The sequence below is a fragment of the Vanessa cardui genome, chromosome 4 (genome assembly GCF_905220365.1).
Source record: "Vanessa cardui chromosome 4, ilVanCard2.1, whole genome shotgun sequence".
NCBI classification, from domain to species: Eukaryota; Metazoa; Arthropoda; class Insecta; order Lepidoptera; family Nymphalidae; genus Vanessa; species Vanessa cardui.
In genome coordinates this window covers 11,740,050-11,751,906 of record NC_061126.1, presented here as the reverse complement: position 1 = coordinate 11,751,906, position 11,857 = coordinate 11,740,050, and the positions used below count along the sequence as shown (strand labels likewise).

Here is an 11,857-nt window from a genome sequence, read left to right as displayed (position 1 = left end):
ATTAGTATAATTTATTGACTGTGATGTGATGACTATAACATGTAAATAAATACATCAGAAGTTCATCAGAAGAAAAACCAGAAAAATAATAATCGTCGATAGAATTGTCCATAGCATGACATTTAATCAAGATTATTTAAAAAAATAAGGCACATTTATATGTGTGTGTAACATTTTATTAATAACATTTAATGGGTTTGAACCAACATAATAATTGCTAAAGTTATATTTTAATTAATTAGTCGCAGTTCCATATAGGGAATGTTAATAGACCTGGGTGACACGTGAAAATCATATTCTCAGCCATCGTTTGTCCACTACTGTGAACGTCAGGCAAAATTTGATTGGTTTTGAGAATCAGTCGAGGATCTAGCTGACGGTAACTAGATTAACTCAGTTGAGCTTTGAGTATTCGACTGGATATTTATATATTTTGTATTTGGATTGGTAGTAGGTATTAACTGGCAACATTTAATTTAGATCTATGTGTTCTTTTAGAACTGTTTCAGCCTTATGATTCTAACTACAATTTAAATATTTGCAATATTTACCAACGTTATTTTAATTGATAGACAGTGATACATAATCCTCCAGAAAAATGCAATATTCTATTTTTTTAGGGATTAAGGAATTCTATTTGAATTCCATAATCTGAGAAAAATTTTTACTGAATATATTTATAAGTCACCTTTTTTCAAAGAAAGAAAAGCTCTACGTCTTGTATAAAAAAAATCGTTATGATGTAAAAATATTATGATATTTTTTTAACTAATTTACTATTTAGTGACATTTACTTAATAAATTTCATATCTTGCTGTTACCTAGAATATATTACCTCTGAAGTTTAAGCCTAAAAAAATCACGATGCTGCCTGAAAATAATACATTTTTGCGTTAATAATAATATTCTCTCCTAAACGAATTTCGCCGGTGTCCCACGGTGTCCGACCCGTCGTAGAGTGATTTATATTTATAAGAGGATATTATCAACGCCAAGGCGTGTATATACACAAATATATAAAATATCCATTACTTATGTACCTTATTAATAGGTCAGTACATATTCCTAGATAAATAATAATAATAACCTTTGTCGCGACATACGCGATATCAAATATGCTCTTTTGTCAATTGCACCGTTGATTGTGTTGTCATGTGTCAGACCGTTGCCCGTGTCGCTCTTTGAAGAAGCAGCTTCGACCGTTACAAACAAAAAATGATTTTGCGAATTGTATAATACGATAAATTTGATGAGTTTGACCAGCTCGTCCATTTATCGGCACGAGTGCAATATATTATTAAAAAAAATGATTTAAGTATAATTTATACCCTATAGCATTCAAATATAATGTTGATTCCTCTCAAAGAACTTTTTTGGAATGAAGTTTATTGACGCGGATTATAGTATAATAATCTGGAAAAGACGTAAGAAAAAAAGCATTCGTCCAGATGACCTTTCGTTTCAGTTATCTTTCTCCTTTTTTATTATGGTTTTATATAGTGCTATGAAACTTATTTTTTGGTACTATTTTAAATCTCACAATCTTCATCATTAATTTATTCTTAAATTGCGAAATCATCTTTGTTACAACCAGGTATTCCAAGATAACTTGATTTTTCTTTTAGAATTGGATCGTTATATAAGGAGATAAAGAAGCAACAAACCTCTTTAAATTATATAAGTTCTTGTTATAAGCCAATTGTTTTAATTCTGAAATTAGGTAGTTAGTACTGATAAACATCATCAATGTATTGAATTAACAGGTAAGCGGAGTATCAATTTCCTGACCTATTTGAACAAGTGTTGCCTTTTCACTGATAATATCCGCTTCAGTCGAAACCTTCATGTTTGATCTACAAGCAAAGTCTACTTCATGGAAAAATATCTGCAATAAACATTGTAAAACCATGCTGATATATTTGAACGACTAATGTGTGGTATATTTGTTGTGATTTCATTGCAGCGATTTGATTTGTAAAGAAAGCTGAAAGTCAAATTGAAGGTCAGCTATAATGCGTTAAAAACATTATCTAAGAAATCCTTTTTGTTTATATATATTTACGTGGAAACAAAGACTTGTTGCATTTATTATGTAATAAGAAATAAACGACAGAGTTAAATTAATTTTATCTGTAAAAATAAAAGGGAAATATATATAATATTTTTACTTTGATAAATATCGTTTCGTCGGAATTATTTTTTTGTCGTATCGACACTATAATATGGTTATATTATAGCAGTGGGGAGGGATGAGGGGTGTGATGATGTAAAATAAATACACACGTACACAACGACCGCTTCATTTATTTAAGAAACTTCACAAATGTCCTGAGTGGATTTTATCCATAAACGGCAATATGCACAGTGAATGTGTATTCCACTTAAATTAACAAAATACACCTTAATCTATGAGAATTTCATACAAATATTTACAGGTGCCCTTATTCATGAACGATTAAATTTTTATAAAAAATATTTAAATCACTTTTGTTGTTAAAGAGATTTGAAATACAAAAAATCAATCAGGTTTCGAAATATTTATTTATTATTTAAAAATACTGAATTACAAAACAGAATTAATTAAGTTAATAAACAATAATGATTATTGAATTTTAATAACAGTTAACGAATAAGGGCGGAAATCTTAATTTAGATTTACGTAATATTGTCCATAAATTCATAATTATAGAATCGTTAATTATAATATAAAGAAATGAATTTGAACGAAATGCGATACCCTGTCTTTGAAGGGAGCTTTCTTCCCTCGAATTAACTGAATCAAAATCGCGGACATTGTACGATGTAGTACAATAATCATAAATTATATAATTTAAATTTTGGTATCGTCATATTAAACAAAGCTTTGAAATAGTGCATTATACAATTTCGAAGCACGGTAAGGCTTAGCGTTTTAAACATACGTACACAATTTTTAATTGATAACATCAGATAATTGAATTTGAAATTCGTTATTGAATTTGTTTTAATAAATACCTTTGGTGAAAATAGATTTAACATAAATACTATCTAAAAAACAATAGCGACGCTTTTTAAGTAGACACGTTGTGTTTCACACAATACAAATTAGCCATAACATATAATACTATGTTTTTATAATAAATGGTAAATCATACATATTATATACTTATATGTTTAATTTTTTTTGCTACATGCATAACTTCTATATTCGTTTAGATAATTATGTTACTGTTGTTGTTGTTGTTATATACATATGCCCTTTTTAAACCTGAGACAGATTTCTTCATATTTATACACACAATTATTAAAGATTCTTTTAAAACGTCAAAATATAAAAAAGTATTTAAGCTTATGTAACATTAATATCTTGTAGCGGCTTTAAAGAATACATAATATTGTATTATACTATTAAAAAAAGGATTTTGAATATCGAAATACTCCAAGTTACATGAAAACGTATAAGGGAAGTTTAATAAACAAAGTATCGTGTTATTATTACATGTTCAGATAAGATCCTAATACCCTAGAATCATATATGCATGACTTTAAAACATGCAACGTGGAACGATCACGTGCATACGCCGTAATAAAGTTATTCACTATTGTGGAGTAATTGTCATATAATGGTTAAGCTGTATATTCTTATGTATATATCGTTCAGATAAGCAAATAAAATATGAGCGTTTCGTTTTATAAACAACGTCTCACAGGGAATAAATTCTGTTGAAATTGTCGTAATTCATAAAAATGATAATGAAAAAGGAAAGAAATTCCGATACTAGTAATCTGTATCTGTTTGACAATTACATTTTTAATAATGCAAATGATTCAATTATATATTATTGTCTACTTAAAAAACGTCAAATCTTAGGCCCTCGTAATACTCTATCTACACAAACGTTGTCTTTACAATTCAATATAAATAGGGAACGCTATTTACATTTATACCATTTTTTTTTATTAAGAAAAATATTTAAGTATGAAAATTCACGTAATAGAGCTGTACAATTTTATTTACCTAAATTACTTACTTAATAGATAGCGCGTTTAATGTAGACACAGAAGCTAAACTTCAATTTAAAGGAATTATTTGAACACACTCAGAGTGTGTTGGAATTTTTGGTGAAATTTTGGGTATCATGACTAGAGATCTGGATCAGTTTCATGCTCACGATGAATTCTTAACTGCAGGCTTAATGATAAACGTTAAGGATGTTGTTCGTAATGAAATCTGAAACAAAAAAGGCAATTTAGAGTAACATTACTGCTTCATTATTCGCGCGAAATAGATCTTACAAGTCGCTTTAAATTGTCTGCTTATAAAGTAATTGAAATGAAGTGAAAGTCAAGCATTGGTTCGAATTGTATATCCTTACATATACATATAGTATATTTTGGAATCTACATATCTATATCATAGTGAAAAACAATATATAAGCTGTTTCTTTTAATAGACATTTTCTTTTAAATATATCTGTCCAATATATTTTCCAGGATAAATTACAGACTTTAGGTAAGCACCACCCACCAGTTAAGTAATGCTTTTTATGTTTAACTGTCAGTATAAGAGGTGAACGAACCCCTACCACGTACAACCAACGTACAAATTTCTAATTGAGAACGTTTTTACTTTATTAAACACAATGAGAGTTAACAATCCTAATAATATTATAAATGCAACTCAACCTCTTCACGCTTAAACCACTGAATCGATTTGAATGAAATTTTATATGTTGTCTCTTTTTAATTAACCCCTCGAAATGAAATGAATATAAACGTGTGCTATAAGTAAAGTTTAATATACGTAAATTAGATTCAAATAGTTATGTATATAAATGGTTTGTTTCTTACCTTTGTTATTATTATTTATGATAAAATTAATTGAGCTAAAGCAGGCATCAGAATCATGGTTACTGCTGAATAAAAATGTGCACCTGAAATGAAAAAATAATAAAACGATCAATATCAATGTACCATAAAGGAATAATGAGAACAAACTTCATAGTAATTTACATCCAACTCGTGTATAATAAATTTCATTTCATTATTCTGATATTTTGCTTAGACTGGGATATTTAATCCGCTATCTTTGGCTTAATTACTGCACTAATTGATAAAATAAAATCGACACCGTCAAGAGGATTGTGTAAATAGAGGGTAAGTGTAGGGTTCAACATTAAATATTTGCTAAGAGTTTTCGAACCACTTGCTTAAGATCGTACTTTGTTAGTGATTTAAGAATGCTATTAATTTCGCCCTGTTATTGTTTAAGACGAACCAAGTCTTTGAAAATGTCTTTTAATTAAATATATTTAATACGTTTTTGATCAATTATTAAATGTTTTTATTTTCGTGCTTATTGGGTTGACTTCTTTAATATGTTGCGTCAGTAACAATTTAGTTAATTTTAATTATATTAATATGGTTCAACAATATTATTACAGAGTTTAATATAAATGTCCTATGGTATTTCCGTTATGTATTTTATAACTTAAAATTAAATATAATACAATATTTTTTACACATAGACATTGGTTAACTGTATATCAATAAAATAATATACAAAACAAAACACCTTATATATATTTGACAAATAAATAATACTTTAAAGAGATATTTATATTTTAATTCATTTTCTATCACACTTGTTATTAAATTGTTTTATTTATATATAGCTTACCTTTAGATCCTACAGCAGCTGCTAATTGCATATCAGCAGCGGTCGGCATCTCTGGGGTAGTGCTGATTGGTCCTGTTAAACACATACACAGTATCAATAAAATATCACCTAATCATTTAGACACGAAAGTATGTACAAGTTTGATTGAATTAATTAATGAATTGTGGATCAATATGAGACCGCGATGTGGTCTCACCCAAGTGTGAATAGCAATATTAAAACGATCTAAAATTGACTCAACCAATATTATGAATATCATTCCAGAATCCTTTGCGTTTAATTCTCTTGACAAAAAGTATGATAATGGTTGTTTGAACGAACGTCTTAAAAAGTTATTCTTCCTTACTTTTCTATTACCGATTTTTTTCTACAATGGAGTTAACGAAGCATAAAATTATTCAAGAGGTCCATTCCGGGAATGTTTCTCATCCCTACAGTTTAGATAGCTGTGCATACAAACTTTCCGCTGATAAAAAGCTTAAATGCCCTGCTCACAAATTATACCGCGAAATTGTTATTTCTGTACCCACCCTGAGATATATTTTCATTTCCTTATTCTTTTCAGGCCTACGGCCGCTTTAACGACATTCGTGGACTTATAAAACGGTTAAATTGCTTGTTTTAAATAAATAAACAGCTTTCTATTTATGTCGACGGGGCTTTACATTGCCAGTTTCCGAGTTGAAATTTCTGGTTTACCAAGAGAACGGGAAGTTATTTTAATGGTATGCTGCAATTGTTAGAAGGTAATGTCAGCAGTTAGAGTATCGTTAAGATTTTAGTTAAGATTTTTTTATCGGTATATTGTACACCCGTTATCCAACTTATCGAGGTTTTTATGTTGTCGACCTCCGTGGTCGACTGTACAACGGTTTTCATGGGTACCCCACTCCGAGGTCCCGGGTTTGATTCCCGGCCGAGTCGATGTAGATTATCATTAGTTTTCTATGCTGTCTTGGGTCTGGGTGTTTGTGGTAACGTCCTTACATTTTCCATAACACAAGTACTTCAGCTACTTACATTGGGATCAGAGTAATGTATGTGATGTTATCTGATATTTATTTGTTTATGTATTTGAAAAGTAATATTTTAGTTAAATGAATGATAAATTCAAATTAAAATTCATAATTCTATGAAATAACAAACCTGGATAGTAAATAGCCTCTTTCCGGACCGCGTAGTTTGCGAGTGGTATCCGCAAAGTGCAAATGAACTCCGCCGGTGACGGCAAATCAGCATCCAACAGCGTGACCGAGGCGACGGCTGAGTACCGTCCGTTCACCAACTTAAGACTGTGAGACACGCCGTCTAGTCGCCTATAGAAAACAAATGCTTGTGTAAATTTAATAAATAATATTTAAATATACCTACCACACTTATCAATGCAAGATGTAAAATGTAGTCTACATTCAAAATTAAATAACAAATCAGAATCGAAATATATTTCATTTAAGTAGGTGTATACAAAAAGTTTTTATTGACACGTAAAAATACCACTGATTTACCGAGAAGAATCGGCAAGAATATCAGTACTCTTTTCCAACATACAAAATAATGTCAAGTAAATACAATAATTATGTGCATATTATTATACATAATCCGGTCTGATAGTAATAGTTCCTCGCCTTTTTATCCTTTCTATAAACTTGTGAATGCACAGAATAATGTGCTTTATTTATTTAAAGGATTTTGTTCAAAAGAAGAAAGTTTAAAAGAGGACAGAAGGCTCAAAAGATTTGCATAGGTTCGTAAATCGATACATCTATTTGGTTATGAGAACGTGGCGTAATCCATAAGGGCTTCTTAAAGTTCGTACAGAATATTCTATCTCTCCGTCGGGTCAAATATATGTGTTAATTTATTTCTCAGATATTGCGAGGATTTATTATTGATATATACGTAAATGGGTGGAACCTTCGCCCGTATAATGTATAATTCTCATTTGTATATTATTACCACAAGTCAAGATGTTGTCACTAAACCGTAGACGATCAATGTCTGGACAGATAAATCTGACCGAGCGAAGGGCCAATAGGCCGGGTAAAAAGGCCGAGCCTCGAGGCCCGTACCCCACTCGGCTCGGCAGAATGTGAGTAAAAATAATTTCTTACAACAACGTAAGCCTTAGAAAATAACTTCGTAACACAAAATTATTAGGATCAAAATTATTACAAATACGTATTCGATCTAAGTAATAATAATATTGGCTTTTGTTTTACATAAAAGCAGTTGTGTGACCTTCAATTTAACATATAATGCTTAAAAGCCCAAGTTGACAAAGCTAGCTAAGCCGTTGTCAAGACTAACTTTTATGAGGTCAATGATATCGTAAAGACATTATTGATTGTTTCAATCAAATGACCTATCAAAAAACCTCTTGTTTTAATACCATGCAAGTAATGTTGATTTATATATTGGTATTTCGAAATTATGAGACGAAACTTAAATAATATGTGGATTATACAAAGATAAGCAGGTATACGACAATCAGGTTGACTTTTAAAAGACAAGAGAGCCAACAAAGAATGTAACCGTATATACACAAATTGTCCGAGAAGTACTCATTCAAAATAATTATTTCTCTTAATTAAAAACAAAAGTAAGTAAAGTAAGAAGCTATTTTCACTAAATATAAAAAATGTTGAAAAATTCTTTAGTAAGCACGTTAGAAGGACTTATAACAACTACAATTGTTAACAGAATTAAAACAATCCAATATAAATTCATATTCAATGGAAGCAGTTATTTAGCATGAATTCCAATTATGATTATGAAAATCCTTCGACGATACGAAGCCCCGCAATAAAACCACTTGAGGTTTAGGGAAATAGCCTACCAAATATATACCGAAAATATTTTCGGACGTTTGCGCAGAACTTGTAATCAAAATCGATTGGCAGTATATGAAAAGGGACCCAAAATTGATGTTTATATACCAAACAGTTTTAACGTTGAATTTATTTTTTCCATATCACGTTCTACACTGGTTCCCTTTTATCATGAAAAATCCTATAACCAATATTCAAAAGTAAGGTGGTGTTCACGTCGCTTCATCAAAATTTTATTTCGCCCATTTTTTCACCGAATAGCCCACTTTAGATATTTTATTAAAGATAGAGCATTTTGTAGATGATAGGGACAAGCATATTTCATACAGTAGGTACAGAAAAGTTGGCAGGTAACATCAGGTGTTGAAAGCGACCGGATTTAATCTCAGCCTCCAGAACGTTGCCAAGTTCTTTAGAAATTTATCGTCTATTCAAATTTTTATTGCGAATCACACTCGTGAATGTTCTTTTAGATGATTATAATGATTTAAAGATGTTCGTATTAAAAGGGTATTTGGATTGCCAGGTAAAAATAATCTATTAATGTTTTTTATCTTCTTTCTATATAAATGGATTGAAATTTCCAAAATGATTGCTTCTTGAGCCAAACTTTGTGAAGGAATTATTATGCAAAATTTCATGTCAAGCTGTTCAATAATTTTGGAGATCTCGTGATGAGCAACTGTTTTCACTTATTTATGTTTAAAAATAAATCAATACCCATTTATCTGTTTATAAGGAAGAATTTGGGACTATTTAAATGTACCCAGATTTTTTTAAAAAATATTTTATACCGAAATATTTTCGTAATTAGTTTATATCATGAAAATAGAATTATAATTTTGTAAAGTAATAAATGTTATGTTTATAAAATCTGAGTTGAGTCGATTTCGATTTGAATGATTATCTAAAAATTGTTTTAATTATATCAAGTAAAATAAAAGATAAATAATACCTAATTCATAGAAAATCGAGAAACAAAAACTTTGAAGCTATTTTTGTAACATCGAGTGCGTTTAGAAATATGTTCACTCACCCACGACACAAATGTTTACTTTCCGTTAAAATAAATATGAGTGAACAAAGTAGGCAGGCAAATTAGATCATTTATTATTCTTTAACTCAAATATTATTTATACATTCCACAGTTCATTAAATTTGGAACTAAATCATGCAACGGCTTCACGAGAGCGTTACACAAAAGCATTTCTGCAATGCGGTGTTACCGTTAGAACTTCATACATCAGACAATGACCATTTAAGCATGACACTTGGCACGCCAGCTGAACTCGTTGCTAACTCCTAAGATCGGTCAAGTAAAACGGGAGTGGGAGGTCGACGTAATTTTGCATCTGCCCTGTCATGTGACTAGCTCCGAAAATTAAAGTGAAATCACGTGAATAGGAGCTGTTTGTGGTTACATGGCTGCAGTATCTTGCAGCTTAAAATCATATTTCTATCGTGGAATCGTCAGGGATTTGCGGTATTAGAGATATTTCAGAGATTACGAGTGTGATCGAAATGAAAATAATTGATTGATTACTTTTATATTTCAGACGCGTTCAAATAAAAGAAGGGTAATAATAAAATTTATTAAGCAAAATTTGTTTTTGCGATCTAAATTCTAAAAACAAAAGACTGTTCAGATTAAGTTCCTTGCGTCGCATAAACATATATATTTTAACAAAAGTAATCTTTTATGTTTTTTTTTGATATTACGAGTTTTGCTTTATAATGGTGTCAATAACTTCTAACTCAAAAAATATTTATAAGACTTTCGTAACTTGTCAGTTTTGCGAATCATTCAATCTTTCTTTATGGTAAAGGTAGGCGTCCGGGCAAGTAGGCCACCTGATAGTAAATAGTCATCACCGCCCACATACATTGGCGCTTTAAGAAACATTAGCTATTCCATACATCGCAAGCGCTATCTTAAATACTTCAATGAACATTTTCCTTTGCAATGTCGATGTATATCATTCAAACATTAACTGATGAATTGACTGATATTTGTATGAGTATAATCCGAACCACTAAAGGAGCTAGTTTAATGTCTAAATCCTCTATTATTTACTCGAATAATACAAAAATTTTAACGAAAGGCCAATTCATAGAGTAACGGCTCATTTCTCGTTCGAATTTCAATGCTAAATTAGACGTTTTTAAATATCGAATTTATCCAATATTGTCTTCAGAATCAATATAAATCTAATACTTAATTATTATTTAAAATTATTTTAAAATTTATTTAATAAACATTTTCACGATAACTACATATCATTATTCAAACAACTATACGACCATAACTAAAAGTGTTTCCTATCTTAAAGACGGACGTTGACTTCTAAGCAATCATATGAAGATCATAAAAATAATAAAAAGCTTTTTTACCCACAAAGCACTTTAGAAGCCTCATATCATTAATTTATTCAAAGCACTTTTACAAAGGCAATTTTAGCTTAAGGAATAGTCCATTCTTACAATCCCCAACCAATATTTGCGAAGACGTGTAATTATAAGGCCAGACTTTGTATTGCATAGTCGCAAGAATAGAGTACATACACACTTTTTCGAACATGTCCGTAGACAAAGCTGTGTATACTGAGGAAGGCTAATGTCCTTCGTTAGATAATAGACAGTTTTAAATAGTGTTAATGTCAAGAGTTTCTGTTTTACAGGTCGAGTTAGTATTTTTATTTTAATATTTTAAAGAAAAAATGTATTTTATGTGTATTTATTATACATAAAAGTTGTATCATGTAGCGTCCCATTACTCAATAAGAGATGGTGGATACAAACACTTTGGCAGATCGAATTTTCATTCTCGAATCTGTCTCATAATTCAAACACGACATGAATTATAAAGACAAATTAAGCACAAGAAATTAAATGGTTATTGATTGGGTTTGAATCAATTGAAGCCGTAGCCGTAGTTAACCTATGATTCACGTATTTTAATGAATTAGTCGATTTTAGGGCCGAAATATCGATCGTGAAATTTTTGACGACCTCCGTGGTCGAGTAGTGTGTACACCGGTTTTCATGGGTACTCTGTGGTCCCGGGTTCGATTCCTGGCGATTCGATTCTAGAATAAGTTAATTAGTTTTCTATGTTATCTTGGGTCTGGGTGTATGTGGTACCTTCGTTACTTCTGATTTTCCATTAAACAAGTGGTTTAGCTGCTTACATTTATTTATTTATTCAAACTGTAATATTATGATATGAATATTGTTGAGGGCATCAAAAGTTGAACAAACACAATTGCATCCAGTATATTTTTATAATTTGAAGCCATAAGGATGCGCAGAAAACACATACAGCACATTACGTCACGCTCAACGGACCGCATCGCTGAATCATTTCCGTAAG

At 30.5% G+C, this 11,857-nt stretch overlaps 1 protein-coding gene across 1 annotated transcript in view; it reads right to left on the bottom strand.

Annotated features, from left to right (window-relative positions):
- Window positions 1–2,284: 2,284 nt before the first annotated feature.
- LOC124544387 overlaps window positions 2,285–11,857 on the bottom strand; it is a 69,625-nt gene continuing 60,052 nt past the window's right edge. The window contains exons 4-7 of the mRNA XM_047122915.1: window positions 6,806–6,975; window positions 5,660–5,731; window positions 4,831–4,913; window positions 2,285–4,210 (exon numbers count right to left, since the gene is read on the bottom strand). Coding sequence (XP_046978871.1) covers window positions 4,846–4,913; window positions 5,660–5,731; window positions 6,806–6,975 — 310 coding nt within the window. The 3' untranslated portion in view covers window positions 2,285–4,210; window positions 4,831–4,845. The remainder of the gene's footprint in view (window positions 4,211–4,830; window positions 4,914–5,659; window positions 5,732–6,805; window positions 6,976–11,857) is intronic.